The sequence below is a fragment of the Pteropus vampyrus genome, unplaced genomic scaffold (genome assembly GCF_000151845.1).
Source record: "Pteropus vampyrus isolate Shadow unplaced genomic scaffold, Pvam_2.0 Scaffold134, whole genome shotgun sequence".
In the NCBI taxonomy this organism is placed as follows: Eukaryota; Metazoa; Chordata; class Mammalia; order Chiroptera; family Pteropodidae; genus Pteropus; species Pteropus vampyrus.
Window position 1 is genome coordinate 1,339,182 of NW_011888915.1, and position 22,934 is coordinate 1,362,115.

Consider the following 22,934-nt stretch of genomic DNA (forward strand, 5'->3'; position numbering starts at 1 on the left):
TTCCAGAAGTATTTTTTTTGAGAATCTTCTCTGTGCCAGACATGCATGGTGATACTGTGGTTGACAACTCATAGTTCCTGCCCTCAAGGAGCTTGTAGTCTAGCCAGGGAAACAGAACTTGACATGGGTAGTGAGTTCAGTTGACATTTTATTTGAGTTGCAATGCCACACTTAATACTCTTTTCAGTGATGCCTTGGATTAAGCAGGTGGTTTTCATTTAAGGCAATATGGTGTAGTGGAAGGAAGGCTTGGGGACAGATAGGACACATAGCTAATAAGTGATTAAGTGATTGCATTGCTCATTAGCCCTATTACTTAACCTCACTGAGTTCAGTTTTCCCCTCTGTAAAGTGAGGATAATAATACTGGCTTTGAAGGGCCATTGTAAAGATTAAATGAGGTAATATTTGTAAAGCATCATGTCTGGGTCACAGGAAGTGCTCAGTAACTGTTATCTAGAATCCTAATAATGACGATATCAATAAAAGACAAGAGATAGTAATAACTGCAGCAATGAATGAGATGGGAACAGAAATAAAATAGAGATTGCTGAGAGGAAAGGATTCAGTTACTAAAGCTATTTCCTCTGCAATTGTCACCCCTTAAAGTACATATTTGAATGCAATTTTCAGCTCTTTTAAACTCTTAAAGAATAGACCTTTTCTTAAATTTGTGTGTACAGGGTGGGATGCAGCTGAAGGGGAGATGGTTTAAACTGAACTCAAGCTCTTTTCCCTTTTCCTTTTTCTCTTGACTTTTTCTTTCCTGGTCCTGAACAATGAACCTCATTTAGAAAAAAAGTATTTACCCAAAGTCTGTTTCTATTTAAGATATTTCAACAGGAGAGTGAATAATCTCCTACTGAGGAATTTTCACCGTTGCTACTGTAATCAAGATGTCATTATTAAAATAAACTCTTGTCTTGGAATGGTCACTTTAGTTATAAGAGCATCATTCATAATGGCTTTTACAAGAATGGAAGCCATAACATTGTTATCCTATAGAACACTATCAAAGATTGAGATTCCAAGACTCGGTATTCTTTGGTGGCAAGCAACAGAATCAACTCTAGCTCACTTAAGTAAAACAAAGACTTTATTAGAAGGCGATAGGTTTGCTCACAGATCCCAAGGAAAAGCTGAAAACTAGGTTTCAGAAAACATAGGAACCAGAAAAAGGAGCAGAAACTAAGACTTTTTGAGTCATCCATACCAGATGAATCAACTTTACTTATTTTCAGTCTCTGCTTCACTTATCTCAAGATTTAATTTCCAGAGAGAGAAAATCTGGTTGCCCAAACTTGGGTCTTGGTCCATTAGTCAGGCAGGGCATCAGAGAACCTTGATAGACATTCCTACCAAGCCTACCTGCAATGGGAGAGGGGTAGTTAGTTCCCAGAGGAAATCGAGGTGCTGCCACCAGAAGGGGGACTAGATAAGGGGAAGGCAACAAGAGTTTTATACTACCGAGAGCCCTAGAGTAGAGATATAATGAAAGAATCATCACCACATTACTTAATGGGAAAATTGAGGCACTGAATAAAAGTAGTTTGCCTGAGGGGTCACATTTAACAACAGAAATGAAACTTTCTGACTTGTACCAACCAAGTAGGAATTTTTACTCTTTATTCTGTCTAGTTTGCTAAAGCAATGGTTTAGAGACCTGGCAGTGTATCAGAACTACCTGTGGAACTTGTTAAAAATGGAGGAGCTGGGTTAGGCACAGGGTAGGCGCATCTGTATTTTTAATAAAATTTTCATCTGATTCTGTTTACAGCCAATTTGGAAGCCCACTACACCAAATTTCCATAATTTCCATAGGATCCAATAAAGAAAAAGAACACTGTAGAACTAAAAATGGGATAAAGTGATTTTAGGGAAAAGACTTGGGTTTGATGATAAAACCTTTTGTGATCCAATTAGTGTTGACTATCTTCATGGTTTGGGGTTAGGGAATATGAGGTCGGGGAGAACTCTTCCCTGTTAATGACAGGCCTGGGCCAAGTGGATCAGGAAAGTTAGGCTGTTGTTCTACAAAGCACTTGCAGTTGAGTGTTCAACTGCAAGTTCCTGCACTGCAGGAACAGGGCTGGGGCTTTTCTAGGGGTCCATGGTACTGAAGGGGAAGGGTCAGATTATAGGGTTAGATTACTCAAGCGCTAAGATCTGGAACACGGCAAAGGGCTGGAAAACAGGCCTGAGCTGGCACGGACAGCAAGATCTGTTACCTTTATCTTTTTATCTCATCACAGCTGGTGGCAGGCCATCCTAAGTCTCTTAACCAACATGGAACATCAGGGAAAAGGAAGAATACTATTCTGTTGGGGAGGCACTTCTAGAACTACTGCAGCCATCTTGCTGCCAGCTTGATGATGACACCAACCCAAAGCTAAGAGCAGAGCCAAAGGAACTGTTGGGGAGGCACATTTTCTCCTGATTACTCTCATCCATCCTTCAGGTCCTTGCTTAATTATCATTTCTTCAGAGAGGCTTTCCTCACCCGCTTTGCCTCCCAACCTAAACTAGGTTTCCCACTGTTCTCTTGTAGACACTTGCTCTTTCCCGGGGCCAGTTTCTTGAGCTTGCAGCCTATGTAATCACACAGGGCCCTGTACTTGGAAAGACTCCATGCTTGGTTTAATGCTAGGCTGTTGACATCTTGAAATTATTAATTTTTGAACAAGGAACTCTCCATTTTCACTTTGTGCTGAGTTTTGCAGATTATACAGCTGGGCCTGTTGTTTTCCTCCCTTAAACTTTTAAGCACTGTTTAATTGCAATAGCCCTAACATCTAGCCCCATGCCTGCCACTAGAGTAAAGGCTTGATAAATATTAAGTATAACCATTTGAAATTATTGTTATTGACAATGTTTGACTTAATTTCAAAAGCATATTTATAGAGGGTTAACATGAAATACTCTGGATGAATGGAAGAATAAATGAATGATGGAAGAAAGAAAGGCCCCTTGAATACAGTGGATTGCTGAACCAATATCCACTTACTTCCTCCCTACTTCCTTCTTATGATCCTTCCACCAATGCTGATCAGGTGTTCATCACTTCCCAGAGACTCTGAGGAGAACCCATCCCTAATCCCAGAATAGATTCTGATCAACCTATGTATTCTTTCTCCTAGGAATAATTTCTCTTCTTCGTCTGGACATCGTCAGTTTTGAAGGAGACTTCTAGAACTACTGCAGCCATCTTGCTGCCAGCTTGATGATGACACCAACCCAAAGCTAAGAGCAGAGCCAAAGGAACTGCAGAAAAGCGGTACCAGGATATATTGTGGGTGAACCCTGATCTACCTCTGAACTTCATATTATGTGAGATAAAATTTCTGTGTTGTTTGTTCTGATTATCTATCGCTATTAACAATTACCCCAAAATGGAGTAGCTTAAAACAGTATCTATTTTATTATATTTCACAATTTTGTGGTCCAGGAAGCTAAGCAGGGCTCAGAGAGGTGATTCTTCTGTTACATCAACTGAGGTCATTCAGTGGTATTCTGCTGGCTAATGGATAAATCACTTTATCCATTTTTAGTTCTGCAAAGTTCTTTTTCTTTATTGGATCCTATGAAAATTTGGTGTAGTGGGCTTCCAAATTGGTTGTAAACAGAATCAGATGAAAGATAATTAAAAATACAGATTCACCTACCCCATACCAAATCCAGCTCCTCCATTTTTAACAAGTTCCATAGGTAATTCTGAAAACTCCAAGATGACTTCCTTCAGATATTTGGCATCTTGGTGGTGATGGCTAGAAATCTAGGCTCAGCTGGGACCTTCAGTGAGAGCATGTCCATGTGGCCTCTCCAGCATAGTTATCTCAAGGTAGTCAGACTTCTTACGTAGGGAGCAAAGGGCTCCCAGAGAGTGCTCCCAGAGGCAAGAAGTGGAAGCTGCTATTCTCTTCAGGATTAAGTCTGTGTTGGCACAGAATCACTTCTGCCATATTCTATAGGTCAAAGCAGGCATGAAGCCCACCCATACTCAAGAGGAGGTAAAACAGATTCTGTCTCTTGATAGGAAAAGTACCAAAGAGTTTATGGCTATCTTTAGTCTTCCACATTGCTTAAGTTAACTAGAAACAGCTCTTCTGTTATTTGTAGGCAAAAGGATCCAAATTAATTAAAGAACTTCAAGGGTATCTCAAGCCTAGGAAGATATTTCTTCTTGTTCTGCTAACACAAAGGTCTGTAAACCTTTTCTCCAAAGGGCCAGGTCACAAATATTTTTGGTTTTACAGGCCATACGGTCTCTGTTGCAACTACTGAACTCCTTGCCAATGAGGCATGAAACCAGCCATGGAAAATATATAAATGAATGAGCATGTCTATATTCCAATGAAAACTTTATTTATAGTCATTGAAATTTAAATTTCATGCGTCACAAGATATTCTTCTTTTTTTCCAACCATTGAAATATGTAAAAGCCATTCTTAGCTTTTGGGCTGTACAAAAAAGGAGGCAGACTGGCTTTGGTTCATGGTTCATATTTTACCGATCCTTACTCTAACACATCAGTCTTTTTCCAAGCTTAGGCTTTTGCATGTGCTGACCTGCCTTGGAATACTTCTTTCTAAGATTTTTACATGGTTTGTACCTTCTCTTCAATTGGGTTTGAACTCAGATATTACCTCCTTAGAACAGCCTTCTCTGATCACTGTACCCAAAATAGTACCCCCTACTCTGAAATACATTATCCCTTTATATTTTCTTTATAGTACCTCTCACTGCCTGAAATTCTGTCCATTTATTTGTTTACATGTTCATTTGGTGCCTCATTTCTACCCTCACTAGACTAGAATCTGAATGAATCGGGGATCTTGCCTGTCTCATTCTCTTCTGTACGCCCTTACCTAGAACAGTGCCTGGCAGATGACGGATGCTCAATTAAATATTTGTTGAATTTGAGTTGAACGGTTACAACTCAGTATGTGGGGGCTTGATAAGAACATAGAAGGCTACTCAATTTATAGTTTTTGAATTAGAGAAAGATAATAAAAGCAGAGGAAGAGATTGAGTCATCATCTGCACTCGGAGAAGCATTCATCCTTCTATTATTTCCCTGTGTTTCAAGCAAAAGCTGAAGGAAAGAGTCTTCTTGTACAACTGTGACAATATTTTCTTCTTTTGGCGGATATAAATAACTTACCTTGCCTGTTTGGAGGCAGGAAAGGGGAAATAGCCTTGTTGAGGAGGGAGAACATCATCATGGCGTTTGTAAAATAGTGTTTGGAAGCTAGGTTACTCTAGAGCACTAAGATATGACTTCACAGAATTTCCCAAGATCTCTGAGGGGAAATGGTAAAGGTCCTGGGTGGAACCGTAATGACAGAGATGACAGAGATGGAAGTAACATCAGGCTGAGCTTGTCATCAGGAGGGAGGGAGGCAAAAGCAGCAGCAGGTACAACAGTTGGATCAAGAAGGCTTGAGTTTGGACAGAGTGTTCTGGTGGTGTTGGGTGGTGGCCAGAGCACAATAATTTGGCATTGGGCTTTCTAAGCCTAGGGACAGAAGTGGCTTCTATCCAGTCCTGCCTCTAGTTATTAAAACAAACAGATTGGTAGGGTAGAAAGAGCCCACTGTAGGTAAATATAATGAACAGGAAATGTTCATGGGAAACAGTGAGGGATATAGCCTAGTGGACCTTGGAAGTTAGAAGTTTGTGAGTTCAGCGAGTTTAAGTGAGGGCTAGAGCTCTGTGACAATGAGAACACAAAGGAGAAACAGAGCATGAAGCTGATATGAAAAGTGACAAGAGGCTGACCTGAAGATACTGAGCATAGTGTAGATTGCATTATAGGCCAGCTGGGCTAAGGAAGTGACTATAATTTTAGACAGTTGATTTCCTGTAGGTGGATGAAGCAGAAAAAAATAGAGATGGAATTATTTCTCTCATTTGGACTTTTTGGCCAAAGGTTATGTGGCCAAAGCTTAAAAAAGAAATTTATTGACTTATATAATTGAGAAGTGTAGCAATGTGCTAGCTTCAGTTATGGCCAGGTCAAGGATCTCAACAATGTCTTTGATACTTGGTCTCTCTTTCATCTCTCAGCTCTTGTTTCCTCTGAATTAGCTTCATTCTCAGATAGGCCCAGTGATATAGTGACTTGCTTTAGCTCCCGATGTATATCTATCCGGCTTCAAGTTCAACAAAGAGTACCTTTGGCCTAGTTGCTCTAGCAAGTCTAAGAATTCTGTCTCATTGCCTCTGATTGGGTCACATGTCTGGTTCCTTTTTAAGGGTGAGATGCCTATTTAGATATATAGGCAGAGTGTTCAGTAGTCAAGTTGTGTACACCTATCTGGAGTTCAGTGGAGAGGTCAAAACAAGGATAGATATTTGTAGGTTGTTTGTGTGTAGATGGGCCATGAGGCAGGTTGGGGTCATCTAGGAAGTGTGTATGAATAGAGATTTGAGAATCAGCCTGGGATGGTCCAGTGTTCAGAGAGTGGGAAAATGAGGAGGAATCAGCAAAGGAAACTGAGGAGGAAACAATGAGAAAGGAGACCTAGGAGGCAGTACATGGGTAGGTGAAGGAAGATTATTGTGCCTGAAGAAAGAAACAAACTACTGAATTCTAATTTGCCCCAAGTTTCAGTCAATAGTATATTTCTTTCTCTCTGGACATATTTTTTTAGCCTGGGGTCACTCAGCTGCCACGTCTTCCCTTTGTTCCTTCCCTTAGAAATTCTTAGTCCATGCGGTCCAAAGGCTTCAGTTCTGGGTCTGTTTGGTCACAAATTTCACTAGTTCTCTTTTCCTCCTATGGCAGCTGCAAGGTCAATTCACTTTCCTTTTTGCACTTCTAGAGAAAGCCTGAAGCACTGAATGTCTGCTAGGGCTTTCCATCCATCCATCCATCCATCCATCCATCCATCCATCCATCCATCCATCCATGAGATAGTTCCTGGGAATTTACAATGTTTAGGCACTGTTCTAGGCACTGAGGATACAGCCATGAACCATATAGTCTTAGCACTGTCTTTGCCAGCAGGGAGTTTACATCTAGTTAAGTAGGGTTTGGGGAGAGGGGGACAATGTGTGTGGGGGTTAACAGATGAACAGAATAATTTCAAATTGTTATGCCTGCACTGAAGAAAACTATCAGGAGTCTAAGATATAGAATAACAATGGAGACTAAGAGTGGGAACTACTTAAACTGGGAGGGCAGGGAATCTTCTCTGAAAAGTTAGATCCTGATGGTTCCAAAGTAACCCTCAATTTTTTCTCTTTTTCGAATCCTGAATTGAATTTGCATTCCAGTTTGTAGAATCTCCCCCCCCCCCCAGTCCCCTGCAGGCTCTTGATTTCTTCCTTGCTTACCAGAACAAAAGAAGAAACCTACCTCCTATTCTATCTCCATGTGAGCACCTACCTTTACGATTCATAGTATTACTATAAAAATCAGTTCTTTAACAATTTTATCTAACATCTGTCAGAGGAAACAAAAGATTATAAAAATGAAATTTGTCAAAGTTCATCTTCCAACAACATGGTTAGTAACCACCTAATATAGCTAACATTTTTTGGGGTGGGAGAGAGAATAGTTATTACAGTGCAGACGCTGGTTTAAGTAATCATTTTATGTGCATCCCAACATTTTAATCTTCACAACAGCCCTGTGAGGTGGGTAATATTATTATCTCCATTTTACACTAAAAAAACCCCTGAGCCTTAGAGAGATTAACTGTTCAAGGTCGCACAGGTCCCACATGGCAGAGCTGAGCATGAGTTTATAACCCATGCCTTCTTTCAAGTCTAAATGTGTAGATACAACCAGCAAATAGATCACATTCATTCATTAATTCATGCATGCATGCATACATGCATACATTTAATCAATCAATTTCTCCGAGGCCTTCTCTGGCCCCGCCGAGTTATTGACCCCTTCATGTTCCCAAGCACCCAGGCCTTCTGCTATTCTAACTTATCACACAGCATTGTTATTGCTTGTTGCTTCTTTCTCTCTCACTGACCAGCATCAGTCAAGTTCATTCTGTTATATTGCTTGTATCCATAGTATCTAGCCTGGTGCCTACACATAGCAGAGTTATTTTAAAAAGAAAAGAAAAAAACGAACAGAAAAACCACATAATTGAAGGAAAGCTGCTAGTTCCTGGACAAATAATTTATTCAAGGACAGCCCCTACCCTCTAGGAGTCCACTGTTCCGTTATGGTGAGTGAGATCCAGCCTGACAGGTACAGTGGTGAGTGAGCTGCCTGAATTGATTCCTCTGGTGGAACACAGGGACAACAGGGCAACACATTGAGCGTGGGAGATGGAGAGGGGCACCTGAAAGGATCCATTCATTTATTCCACAAATACTTATCAGTCTCTGTAGCACACTTAGCACATGGTAAGCGCTCAATGTTATTAAATGCCAGCCACTGTTCTAGGTGTTAAGGATGCCTCAGTGCACAAGAAAACTGAGGTGGCCTTTTTCTTGCGAAGCTCACCGTGTAGCAAAGGACGACAGGCAGTGGGCGAAAATATGTAAAATAATGTTAGATGCTCAGTAGGAAAACAACAGGCAGCTGAAATTCTAAGGATGTTAGATCCTTCGGAGGAGGGCCCCTGTGGGCGGGTTTTGGGCAGGAGTGGTTGTGACGCGGAGGGACTGAAGGGGGCGGGAAGACTGCAGTCAAGAAGAGCTGGTAATTTTAAGATGCAAATATTTTCTGCCTGACTGCAAGAAAAAGCGTGTGCCTAGGGTCGACATGGTTGCTTGGTGCAGTCGGGGTTCTCCTGAGGCAGGGGCTGCATTTTGAATGCAACCTGCCCAGCTATGCAGGGCGGGCAGAGGGGAACGGTAGCCCTCATTCGCAGTATTTTTGTGCTCAGCACATCTAGGCTCCTCCGCTCCCCAGACCTGCAGACGCCGCAGATTGGGCTCTGACCCGGACCGCAGCAGGCAGGGAAGAATGGGGGTGGCGGGGGTCCATGCACCGCAGCAATTACCCGCAAGGATCAGGATCGGCAACACCTCGCGGGCGGGAGGGGGCGGAGCTTGTGCTGCGGACTTAGGCGGTGGCGCGGGCCCCGCCTTCTACCTGAGGCCCCGCCTCCAGGTCCCGCTGATTGGGTCAAGGCCGCGGAAGGGTCGGGCGTCCCCGGGAGGCCGAGGGGGGGGTTCGGCCTGAGGTGGGCGCGCTGATTGGTTCGGCTGGGATTAGGTCATCGCTAGCAGGTTCGAGCAGCCCGGACGCCCGCGGGGTGGCCGAGGCTGCTGTGAGAGGGCGCTCGAGGCTGCTGGAGAGCGAACAGGCGAAAAGAGGCGGGGAGGCGGCGGCCGCGCTCGCTCTCCAGCTCGCTGGCTTCCCGGCGCCCCTGTAAGTGCGCCGCTGAGCTTCCTGCTCGCCGGCCGCTCCGTGGCGCGTCGCCGGAGCAGCCGCCCAGCAGCCAGGTCCCGGCTCGGTTTGGAAGTCGTGCGCGCAGGGGGACACTGCGCGGGGGGCGAGCCGGCGCCACACCTGTGGAGCCGACGGCCGTAGTGGGTGCCAGCCCGGGTCCCACTGCGTGTGTGCTGGGGGCAGCGGGTCGCCCGGTCCCCGGGGGAGGTGCGTCCCCCGGCTGGGCGCCTTGGGCACTATGGGGCTCCCCGCACTGGAATTCAGCGACTGCTGTCTGGACAGCCCGCACTTCCGAGAGACGCTCAAGTCACACGAAGCGGAGCTGGACAAGACCAACAAATTCATCAAGGAGCTCATCAAGGACGGAAAGTCCCTCATCAGCGCGCTCAAGAGTGAGTGCCCCCCGAGCCCGGCAGGGTAGGGGCCCCAGGGCGGGAGGGGCCGTCGGGCGTTGCTCAGCCCTTGGCGTCCGTGCACCGGCTGGTTTTCTGTCCCCGGGGCGCTGAGGGACGGGCGTAGGTGCTTTTAATGAGGCGGAAAAGGTACGTAAAATGGGTGAGCCAGCCACAATCCGATAAAGAAAGAGATCGGTCCCCCTGCTGTTTGCTTTCTGAGATGGTCGGGAGGTGACCGAGGGCAAGTGGTGCTCTGGGCCACCACGGATGAATGTGCGCGGCACACAGGTGTCCAGGGAGTAAGGACTGTAGTTTCTGGCGCGCCGCAGCCTGTTGGGAAATTCTAGCGCTTCCACGACTCTGGCTCCTTTGGGAAAGAGTTGCTCACCCCTAGGTGCTCAGCCGTGTGAATGGAGCGCGCCGGGCCAAGGGAGCGCTAACTCCTCTAGGGGAAAGGCGGCTTGTGATTGCTTGCTCCCTGTACGTAGCTCCAGCCTGCTCAGGGCTGCCAGGTTCTCCAAAAGGCACAGGCGCCACCCAAAGAAGGACTGATTAGAAAGGTTGTCTAGCTAGGAATTCTTTGGAGTATTGGCAGTCAGTAACCCCTAAATCTAGAGTCAGGGCCATGTACATCTACGGGTCCTGATTCTTGTGTTTAGCAGAGGGGATAGGGGTGGGACTACAGAATCAGAATGTTCCTTTACTCTGGCCTAGGGTTTAAAAATAGAACGAATATATCCTGACTCTCTTCTGTTTCCTTGCCCTCCTTTTTACCTCTCCTGTTATCCTTGAAAACGAAAAGGTCTGAGAAGGAACATCCTCAGTCCTTGCTCAGAAAAGATAAGTTTAAATACATCCTTCAAGATTCTTTTGTAAAACCATTTTTATTTCCTTTTGGTAGGGGAGAAATGAAATTTGCATTCTGTGTATGATTTTCCCTTGACTTTTGCGGAGCCAGAGAGTTTCTCCTTCTGGCCAAACCAGTGTTCTAGGGATGAGTGCCTTGGATTGTTAAGATCGTTTTTTGGTGCCTTTTCAGTATACCCATTTACAGATTGTTCAGCCCAACTTTTAGTTTTGAGAATCAGGAATAACGAGAAGGCAGAGTGTGGAATCATCTTTGACTTTATTTTTTCTCTTTGTGATGGAATTTTTAATAGGTGATACCTTTTAGCTAGGAAAGATTGTATTGGCGGAGTAGGAACCTACCTGTGAGAATTGGACTCAGGCCTCTTTAAAGCAGACTTATATAAGTCAGGTGCCTGAGGTGTCATTTTGTGAGCCTGTTGTTTCTAAAAATGAAGGAGACAATGGAACCACAGGGCAGCAGGTGCTAATCTTTTGGGGTGAAGTAAACTGTGTGGTGTGATGAGGCTCCTCGGATGCTGGAGTCTGACCTGAAACATGCGAACAGACTTTCCTTGTCAGTGATCAGGGCCATCCTTGGTTCAGGAAATACTCGATCCCTGGTTTGGGGGTTAGTTAGGAGCCCATTTATAGGTTGGGCCCACAAATTTTGATTGAATATCAGGCCTGTTTTAATTGGGCCTCTGCTTTATTCAGTGAATGTTTGGAGTGCCTGCTGTGTGCTGGGCACTGAGAATGAAGTTGTGGATATTCTGCTGCCATGTGGCTACAGAGACTTAGTCCATGCCAGTCATTGCTTCACCTATGAATTATCTCATGTGCTGTTATTCATTTTACAAATGACAAAATAGGCATGGGGGGATTACTAACCTATAATCATACAGCTCTAGTAGTGGGGCTTGGTTTTAAACCCCCATGTCTGAGCCGGCGATGGGGTACCTGCTGATGCAGAGCTGTTAATCCTGCCCCATCCCAGTTTCCCAGAGTGGACCCCCTGGACCAAGCCTGCTGGAATTTGTACTTCCATGTTATATCTCGGCCTTGAATCTGAAGAGGGTGCATGTGTGTGACTGGCAATTTACTTGCCTGTGACTGTTTTTGAGGGGTGGGGTGAGTAGGAATTCTTTGCATAGGAGGAAACGATGCAGTGATAGGGTTCAAGAGTTACTGAAGTTGTCTAATGGAATGGATCAGCCTTATAACTTGGGGGAAAGACTATGTGGAACTAGGTTTCTAATCTCTGTATATCCAGCTCTACTACTAATTATACTCTATTAATATTAACTACTCCTTGAATAGGTCATGTGACCTTTTAAAATAAAGAGGACAAAGTCGGTCAAGTACTATGACCCAGACTTCAGGCATTCCATTATCATTAGGTGCATGCTACATTCTATACTACTATATCACTATGTGCATATTGTTTTTCTTCAGATGACACTTATCACTACTGTAAATGTAAAGCCAGTGTTTTCAAAAATAAATATAATTATATAAGTAACACTGGTTTATATGATTCATAGTCTCTTCTAACTCCAGAACTTTATGGCTTTATTTTATAATTAGTATTTACAGATCTTTGGGTTTAGGTTTCATTTGTGTGTTAATCTGAGGCAATAAAACTGGCCTTCAGGGATTACTAAAGTTCAGCTATGCATCGTTATTGCTACTTCCATTTTATGAGTGAGGAAACGGGATCAGAGAGGTCAGTAACCTGTCCAAGACAACACAGCAGTTAAGTGTATTTAGAATCCAAGTGGTCTGATTCCAAAGCCTGTGCACTTAATCCTGAAGCAAAACTGTCGTCTAGGTCAGTTGTCTCTTGAATCCCCTTGAAAATCTGATAAGCACCATGGACTCCATAAAAATGAAGCCCTTGAAGTCTTTCCTTGGAGTCTAAACCTCTGGTCTGGACACATAGAAGATAAGCAATAAAATAATTTGGGATCTACATTTTCAAAATTTTGGTTTTATAGATAGTTCTCATTTGATGTGAAGTAGTGCCTTTGAGACTCTCAGTCACTTTTTCTCTGTGCCGATTTGTCCAGGCATTTTCTGTGGGCACTTATTTGCCTATGACCCTTTCTTTGATCTGATTAATCAATGTCTCATTGAAGAGAATTCTGTATGTTTATGTCTCTTTTTCTTTTTGTAGAGACAGTAGAGGGTGGAGATGAAGTTCAGACTTATAGAATTAAGAGTTTTAGGATTTTCCTGGATTTGAATCTTGATGACATCACATACTGGTTGACTCTGGGCAAGTCACTAAGCCTGAGGTCCTCCTGTGTAATATAGGAATAGCCACATTGACTTCATAGGGTGGTTGTGAGGACTAAATTAAACAGTGGTATAAAGAAAGTATTTCAGCTTTGAGCCTGGTACATAGTGCTGCTCAATTAATGGTAGTTGTTACCATCTTTCAGCATTCATGGTTGTCAAGATTTGGAGCAAAAGTCACTTAAAAGCAGAAGGACATTTTGGGTTTGGACATCAGGACTTAGGCCTTACCACCTCTTAGGTTGGTGGTAACTTACACAGTTGTGTATATATTAACAAACTGGTGGGAAAAATCCTGGTAACCTGTTTGTATAAAGTTATGCTATACCAAAAAAAAAAAAAAAGCACCACTGGTTAAAAAGAAAGTCTCCTAACATCTTTGCTGTTCCTAATAAACTTCTGGAAACTTAAATTTTCCATCTTCTTGCTAGATTGCTCCCTGTCTCAGTGGCTGGGCTGGCTGCCTCTCTCTACCTTGTAGGAAAAGCTTGCAGAATGCATTGGACTTCATGTTTGGCTGTCTCATGGACTCAGTGGTAAAATAAATGTGATTTCATGGAAGTGGAAGTGAATTAGGCCATTGGTTTTGAGGAGTGATGAGGGTTTTCAGGACCTTTTTTTTCTATCTTGATACTTGGTTTATGGACTTGTTGTCTGAGATATGCCCCTTTAAATTTGACTTCTGATTTCTGAGACAGAGTGAGGATCTTTTTTTCTGATAGTCTAAGGTGGGAGAGGTGGGACAGAATGCAGATTTTAAAATATCAACTTTATTGAGATATAAATCATCTTACCGTACAGTTCCCCCATTGAAAGCATCTAATTCATTGGTTTTTAGTGCATTCACAGTATTGTACAACCATCACCACAATCAATCTTTGAACATTTTCATCACCCCTAAAAGAAACCCCATTCCCATTAGCAGTCATTCCACATTTTCTCCCAATTACCTCCCCACCCTCTGGCCCAAAGCCCTAATCAACCACTCATATATTTTTTGTCTTTCTAGATTTGCCTGTTCTGGACATTGGATATGCAATTTAACTAGTTTTCTCCTAGATGGTGGGGATCAACTTTAGGCACGGAGTTCTTGATTGGAATTCCATAAGTTGTTCTCCTTCATGAGGTCCCAAAGACTGAACTGTGTCGCAGGGCCCAGAAAAACCCAGGTGTGTGCCTTTGTGTTTCCAAGCCACAAGGGAGGAATGGTTTCATTCTAGTTCGTGGTACTTTGATGGATGCAGAGGAGATCACCAAAACAAGACTAAGAGGTCTGCCCCTTCTCTCACTATATGCTTTTAGTTAAGTTGGGGTAGGGTGTGTGGTACTGAATCAAGCCTTACTCTAGGGTAGGTGTTCTTCTGGGTGACGCTTTTTTTTGGAGAATACACACCTTGTTCATTTCATTCTTGACAGTTAATAATTCTGAGGTCTCTGACCTGTGTCACATCCCCAAGGCAACCATAGTGAATTTTAACAGAAAGAGGTGGTCTAATAAGAATGCCAACAGCTCTTGTTTATTTGAGCACTTACCAAGTGCCCAGCTCTATGCTAAGTGTATCATTAGCCTTACCACCATCCTGAGATGGATATTCTTACTTTTCTTCATTTTATAGTTGGGGTAACTTGTCTAAATTCACACAGCTAAGCAAGTTGTGCAACCAAGTTTTGAACTTGGCAGTGGACTGCAAGGCCTTCTCTTGAACATTACCCTTCAGTAAACATGATGGCAGTAAAGATGCAAATTATTCGTGGATCTAGACCTTAGAAAGGAGGAAGATGTTAGCAGGTGCTAGATTGAGAATATTGTCCTATTCCACTTGTTTTTCATACTGAGTCCTGAGTAGCAAAGAATAGCAGAGATTTTGTATTGTGTTCTGAAGTTTTGTGTTTCTCTTTCTAGGATAGAATTAAAGAACCATTGTAGACTAGAGGGGCAAATGAGGGTGTCTGACTATCTCTTGGCTTTGTGAAGCAATAGAGTTTCTCTTTGGGGTAGCACTGAGTGATTACCAATGATCCTCTCTTTTTTATTTTATTTTTTTAAAATGTGTACTTTTATAGCATTAATTTCTTTTTTTTAATGAAAAATTTTTATTGAGATATAAGTGACATATTAGTTTCAGGTGTATAATGATTCAATATTTGTATGTCACTATAGTAAGTCTGGTTAATATCTGTCACCACACAGTTTCAATTTTTTTTTTTTTATTGTGAGGAGAACTTTCAAGATCTACTCTCTTAGCAACTTTCAAATATACACTATAGTATTATTAACTATAGTCAACATGCTGTATATTATATCCCTATGACTGATTTATTTTATAAGTGGAAGTGATTATTAACTGGGTTATACAGCATCGAAAAGGAAGGCCAAAAACCTGTTCCTAGGTCTGATTTGTTAATAGCTCTTTGCTCATTAAAATAAGAGTAAAAAGATGGATATCAAGAGTAGCATGCTTTAAAGCATCTCATTCTTTTGTACTTTGGATATAGGCTTCTGCAGTGGTGAGATGAGCACTTCTTGAATGGTATAAACTCCCAGAAGATGTTCAGTGCCAACCTGCTTTGTTTAGGAGTAACTACATCACTCACAGAACCCTAATGGGAACAAATAAGTGTAGAGTTACAGAGCATTTCCCCCAGTTCCTTTGCGTTGCTTTAGCACTTTGCAAATAAAAGAGAAAAAAGCCATTTTCTAATTATTTGTAGATGGTGATAATTTGCAATACTGACATTTGGAGTATTACTCATACAAATATAAACAACAGCAAATTAAATCCAAACAAGATTTTGTAGTTTTTATATAACATTGGCTTTTAAAAAAAGTCCTTCCACTTTATTCTGCTCTCGTTTGGATTGAATAAATTGCATCTCATCTGTAGTTCTCAACCCACTGACTGAGGCTTAAGTTCTCCTCTTTTTAAAATAATTAATAGGCTTTATTTTTTAAAGCAGTTTAAGGTTTATGGAACAATTGCATAGCAAGTGTAGAGAGTGCTCATATAGCCCCTTATACCTATTCCTCATTAACATCTTGCATTAGTGTGATATATTTGTTAGGGTAGTGATATAACATTATTAACTAAAGTCCATAGATTGCATTAGGGTTCACTCTTTGTGTTGTACATTCTATGGGTTTTGATAAATGTATAACAACATGTATTGGCCATTACAGTATCATACAAAATAGTTTTACTGCCCTAAAAATCTTGGTGCCCCATCCTTGGCAACCACTGATCTTTTTATTATTTCTCTAGTTTTGCCTTTTCTAGGATGTTATACAGTTGGAATCGTATAATATGATATGTAGCCTTTTCAGATTGGCTACTTTCATTTGCATTTAAGGTTCCTCCATTCTTTTTGTGACTTGATAGCTCATTTTAAAAAAAATCACTGACTAATAGTCCATTATCTGGATCTACCACATGATGTATCCATTCAACTATTGAAAGGCATCTTGGTTCCTTCCAAGTGTTGGCAGTTATGAATAAAGCTGATATAAATACTTGTGTGCAGATTTATGTGTGGACATAAGTTTTCAACTCATTTGGGTAAATAACAAGGAGCCCAATTGCTGGATCGTATGGTAAAGAGTATGTTTAGTTTTGTAAGAGGCTGCCAAACTGTTTTCCAAAGTAGCTGTACCATTTTACATTATCAGCAGCAGTAAATGAGAGTTTGCATTGTTGCTCATCCTCAGCAGAACTTGGTATTGTCTATATTTTAGATTTGGCCATACTAATAGGTATGTAGTGGCATCTCATTGTTTTTTAAATTTGTAATTTCCTGATAACATTATGTTGAACATATTTTTATATGCTTATTTGCCATCTGTATATTTTCTTTGGTGAGGTGTCTGTTCAGATCTTTTGCCCATTTTTTAAATTGGGTTGCTTGAGTTTTCTTATTGTTGAATGTTTTCTCCCCTGTGGTAAAATATACATAAAACAAAATTTACTATGTAAACCATTTTTAAGTGTACAATTCATTGGCATTAAGTACAGTCACAATGTTATGTAACCATACTACTGTCTCTTTCCAGAACTTTTTCATCATCCCTAACCAAAACCCTGTATCCATTAAAAAGTAACTCCCCATTATTCTCTTCCCCTAGTACCTAGTATCCTCTATTTTACTTTCTATCTCCATGGATTTGACTACTCTAAGTACTTCATATTAATGGAAGAATCTAGTATTTGTTCTTTTGTGCCTGGTTTATTTTACTTAGCCATGGTGTCTTCAAGGATCACTCATGTTGTAGCATGTGTCAAAATTTCATTCCCTTTTACAGTTGTTTTAATTACCAACAACTGTCATTAAGAAAGACTGTTCTTTCTCCTTTAAATTATAAAAAGGCATTTTTTCCTTCTCCATCTATTTTTTCCCCCCTCAGAATGATTACTAATACTTGGAATTGAAATATCAATTTATCATGGGTGTCTCAAGAATATTATGTTTATGCTTATTCCTTCAAAAGTAGCCATTTGTTTTAGGTCAACATATTTTCAGGGACTTTTAAAAGTGATTTATTATACATTCACCATTTTATGTGTAGAGTTCAGTAGTTTTACAGTTATGCAAACATTACCCCAATCCAGTTTTAGAACATTTTTGTCACCCCAAAAAGAATCCATTCTCACCTCAAGCTTCAGACAAGTACTAATTTGCATCCCCCCCCCCCACCATTTTTGAAGCATGAAACAACATGCATTTATTAGTCTCAGTTCTACAGGTTGGAAATCCAGGCATGAAGGGACTGGGTTCTCTGCTCTGGGTCTCACAGGGCTGAAATCAGGGTGTCAGCTTTTATCTGGAGGCTCTGGGGAAGAATTTCCAGCTCATTTCAGTTGTAGACAGAGTTCATTTCCTTGCAGCCGTTTTCTGTGGTCCCCATTCTTTTGCTGGCTGTCAGTTGGGGCTACTCTCTGTTCTTAAGAGACTGCTACATTCCTTTTCTTGTGGCTCTTTCGTCTTTCGTCAAAGCCAGCAACAGCACACCAAGTCCTTTGGAGTGCTCCCTTGAGTCTCTGATTTCTTCTTTTGCCACCAGCCATAGACAACTCCCCAGTTTTAAAGCACTCATGTGATTAGAATAGGCCCACCTGGTTAATTTCCCTTTTGAGGAACCTGAAGTCAATTGATAAATTCCTTTTGCTGTGTAAGGTAACAACCACAGGAGTGATAGCCCTTCACGTTCACATGTTCCCCATACCACTTCTAGCAACACTGTCACTTTTTTAGTCCTCAGTCAGGGCAAACTCCTTACCCCAGGCCATTTGCACTTGCTCTTCCCTCCCCTTGAAAGATTCAGCTCTAGACCTTCCTTTGCACAGTTGGCTGCTGCTTGTCATTTCATTATCCATCAAAGGCGTGCTCAGAAAGGTCTTCCATGATCGCCTGGCTGAATCCCTACCCTACCCTGCTGGACAGTGTCTGCTATATCCTCCAGTCGTATTTTCTTCATGGCACATACTGACAGCTCAGATTATTTTGCTGACTTATTTGTTGGCTTATTTTTGTCTGCCTCTGCTAGCATGTAATTGATGTAATTGATCACTCCCCTTGATGTAAGCCATATGAGACTCTTTCTCTGAGTGTCTTGCCTATCACAGCCTCCCCAGGCCTGGCAGAGCCCCTGGCACTTGGTGCTCAATAAATAATGTTTGAATAAATGAATGAATGGGACAGCGAATTAAGTCTAACCTCAGGGAATACTTCAAAAAGTTAGACAGCCTAACTTTATAGATTTGTCTGTTCTGAAAATTTAAGCTGTTTGGAATCATACTATATGTGGTCTTTTGCACCTGGCTGCTTTCACTTAGCATAATGTTTTTAGATTCATCCATGTTGTAGCATGTACCAGTGGTTTGTTCTTTTTTAATGTTGTTCCTACTTTGTTTATCCATTCACCAGCTGATGGACATTTGGGTTTCTAGTTTTTGGCTCGTATGAATAATACTACAGTGAACATTTGCATACATATCTTTGTGTGGACGTATGTTTTTGTTCATTTCATTTCTTACCTAGGAGTAGAATTGCTAGGTTGTATAGTTAACGTATGTTTAGATAATTTTTGAGAAACCTGCCAAACTGTTTTCCACAGTAGAAGCATAATTTTAAACTCCCACTAGTAATGTACTAGGGTTCCTATTTCTTCATGTCATTGCCAACACTTGTCTGTCTTTTTGATTGTAGCCATCCTAGTGGGTGTGAAGGGGTATCTCATTGTGGTTTTAATATGCCTTTCCCTGATGACTAATGATGTTGAACATCTTTTCATATGCTTATTGGTCATTGGTGCATTTTCTTTGCTGACATGTCTATTCAGATCTTTTTGTTGTGCAATATTTTATATCTTGGATTTTTTTCCCTTTAGTTTATCCCATACAACTTTTGTTGGTCAAATTGAGCAGCACTCATTATATTTTCTCCACTTGCACTCATTTGGGGACTTTTTGCTTCCATTTGCTTCAACCTCAGATGCATTTGACTGGTCAGCTTCAGGATCCCAGGCCTTCGGATGGTGGTTCTGAGGAGGCTGAGGTTCAGGTTTCTGCTCTGGTTAGGCCAGTCAGCATCCCTCTGGGCAGAGGCCCTGAGCTGGACTTCTCAGTTCTGGCCAATGCGAGTTAGTTAATGATCTATCACAAACCCCATGAACTGACAAAATGAGAATGGGTCAGGGAGGAACTGTTACCACCACTGAGCTATTGGGGAAAGAAACCCATGCAGATGCTTTATTATCCTGTCAAGGCCAGTGCATTTTTAAAAATTAGCCAAGGGAGGGATGCCAATATAAAGCTAACAGTCAAAGTGGTTTTTCTAGATTTAAATTTCTGACTGATACGAGTTTTAATTTTTAAAATTATAATCCGCTATGTTTTCAATTATGTATATTTCTTCGCCATTGGAGGAAAGCTTTCATTTACAAATATGGAGCCCGCTCTGCTCCTACCGTGCTCTCCAAGCCCTAGTCTAGAGTAAGGGCTTTTAGGATGACAGGAACAGGTACAGAAGTCATGAGGCAGGAGAGTGCGTGGAGTGTTTGAGGACCAGGTGTTTGGACAGGCCAGGGTGGTTAGAGCAGAGTGATGGCAAATGAACAGGGAAAGCCTAGCAGCCAGGTTATGGGGGTCTCGAGTCCCAGAAAGGACTCTGAGTTTCATTCTAAGTGTAGTGGGCAGCCATAGGAAGTGGTGATATGATCCTACTTGTGTTTTTAAGAGATCGTGGGGCCGCTGTGTGGAGAATAGGTATAGTGGGGCAAGAATGGAGGCAAGGAGACCAGTTAGGAGGCTGTTATAAAAGGTCAAGTAGGAGGCAATGGCACCTTGCGATAGAGGGGCAGCACTGGAGTTGGTGGTCAGAATCTGAGTATTTCTGGAAGTAGAGCCTGCAGGGTTTGCTGTTTAGTTGGATTTAGGCTATGAGAGAAAAGAAAGTCACGAACGATTCAAATGTTTTTGGCTTGAGCAATTATGTGAATGATGGTGCTATTTTCTGAAATAAAGAAGACTTGGGGAGGGTTAGGTTTTAGGGGGGAAAATTAACAGCGTAAATGAATGACCTAATCTTCTAGTACAAAGAAAAAAATTTCGTAGTTTATGAATACATTCTCATAAAAGAATCAAAGAATATGGAAAGGTACAGAGTAAAGCCCTCACTTTTCTGCATTAACTACAGTCAGCAGTTCCGTATTTTTTCTTTTTTTCTGAACATATTTTTTTCATAAATGGATTATACTATATGAATTATTCTGTTTTGCTTTTCTGGTTAATACTATATCTTAGAGATATTCCCTGCCAGTACCCATACATAGTGCATTCTTTTTAATGACTGTTTTGAGTTCTACTGTGTGGATATGCCATAGCTTATTTACTCAATCTGCTATTGGAAGATATTTGGATTGTCAGTTTTTCACTGTTAGAAGTGCTACAGCGATCACTTGCACATCCACTTTTGTGTGCGGGTCCCAGCATTCCCATGGGATAGAAGATTCCCAGAATCCTTGAAGATTCCTTAAAGATTCTTCAAAGTAGAATTGTTGGCAACCTCCAATTTTTACAAGCTCTTTGACATCTATTGTTTAGGTCCTTTGCATCCAGTTGATATTTGTCTGGTGTTCTTTTGAGTGTGTTAGAGTATGTTTCAGAAGATTTACCTTTTGTTTAAATTAGAAGCATCCTTGACAGAACAGATCCTTCTGTTAGGCACTGACATGGATTCTAAAAGAACCAGGGGACAGAAGAAAAAAATTGTGTGTGTGTGTGTGAGAGAGAGAGAGAGAGAGAGAGAGAGAGAGATATTACAGTTAATTGGCTGTGTCCTAATTAGCTGTGTCCTTGGACCTGTCCGATACCTTTTTGAGCTGCTGGTGCTTACAGATAAAGTGGGAGATGGGATGGGGCTTTGCCCGTATCTCATGAGCTATTCCAACCACAAATTTCAGGGACCAAGAAGGAGATTACGTTTGTTAGGGTAAGGAAACAACATTAATGGCCAGAGGAATGTTTATAAATTAGAGTCACTGGGGTTTACACATTTTTGTAGAAACCCAGAGTGGAGAAATAGAAGAGGAAATAGCAAGGAAAACAGCTTGGCACTGTGGGCCAGAAGCCGTCGTGGCATGTTTACATCTGGCTCATTTCACCTTGGTTGGAAGGCACAGAATGCTGCAGAGGGTGAGCTTGGAGACTGGGCAGTCACCTACTATATTTAGAAAGAGGAGATTCCTGGGGTTAGGTCTGTGTGCCTCTGCATGTGTGTGTGTGTGTGTGCGTGTCTGTGTTTTCTTTGCCAGATGAACAAAGGTCTGAGGGGCTTTGGAATTCTGGACCAAACTTTGTTAACTAGCTGGCTCCTCTGGGCCAAGCCAGTAGCTACGCTTTGTCTCTCTTGCTGCCACAAAGGAAAAACCAAAATAAACCCCTTTTTATATAGTTTGTAAAGACACCACAGGTAGATTTCAAAGCTCATCTGATCTTGCTATCAGCTGTTCTTTTAAGTTTACTCCAGGCTAATTTGAACACTTTGAAAATACAACTGCCTCCCTATTGTGAGACTTTAAGTAGATTTCCAGGCAGATTGAGTTAAATTTGAGGCAGTTTCTGTGGCAGGAAGACTGTCAAGCAGAACTAAAACCTTGACAGATTCCTGATTGCATATCTTGTTATAACACTTGTGGGGCAGGTGTTGACAATGATTATCAGTTGAGCAAATAAAATTAAAAAGACATTTTTACTTTAATTCATACTTATATTTCTTTTTAAAAATTTTATCTAAGTAGGTAAATGATAGACAATTCAAAAAAGATAACAAGGAATGTGAGTATTCTTTTAATTCCTTTGGTCTCCCGATACCTAATTCTTCTACTAGAGGCAGCATTTTACTAGTCCTTGTGTATTTTTCAGATATAATTTATGCATGTGAGAGCAAATATATTTATGTATGTTTTTTGGTAGTATGCCATCTGCACTGTTTTGCATATATTTGCAATAATGCACTATTTTAATATATTTTAGATATTCTACATTAGTACATGTGGAGCTAACTCAGTTTTAGCATTGCATTATATTCTACTGTATGAATGTAACAGTTTATTTAACCAGCCTCCTAAAAATAGACATTTAGATGATTTCCATCCTTTTACCATTACAAGCAATACGGCTGTGAATATCTTTGTGGCACTTGTCATGGGCACATGAGTGAGTAGGTCTGTAGGATGAATGCCTAGAAATGGAACTGCTGGGCATGTACAGTTTTTTATTTTGATCACTATCTCATAGGAGTGTTTCTGAAAAGTTCTGTGTGAACTGAATTTTGTAAATCATGATTTTAGAGTAGGAAGGAAACTCACTAGTTAAAGAGTGGCCTTTAATAAAACAATGCTTAGAGTTTTCTCCATTTCCTACCTTCAGTCTGTATGTACTGTTGATTCTAGAATTAAAAGCCACAACAAAATCATTCCCTAAAATGAGACACAGTGTTCTGGGAATCGCTTGGCTTATGGCCCCAGAGGACTTGTT

At 41.4% G+C, this 22,934-nt stretch overlaps 1 protein-coding gene across 2 annotated transcripts in view; it reads left to right on the forward strand.

Moving 5' to 3' along the window:
* The first annotated feature begins 9,241 nt into the window (after positions 1 to 9,241).
* The window catches only part of ARHGAP26 (Rho GTPase activating protein 26), a 399,050-nt gene continuing 385,357 nt past the window's right edge, over positions 9,242 to 22,934 (forward strand). Inside the window, exon 1 of one of the 2 annotated variants that reach the window (XM_011367454.2) lies at positions 9,242 to 9,759. In XM_011367454.2, the coding sequence (XP_011365756.1) occupies positions 9,606 to 9,759 (154 nt within the window). In that variant the 5' untranslated portion in view covers positions 9,242 to 9,605. The remainder of the gene's footprint in view (positions 9,760 to 22,934) is intronic. The other variant, XM_011367455.2, reaches the window with a different exon arrangement.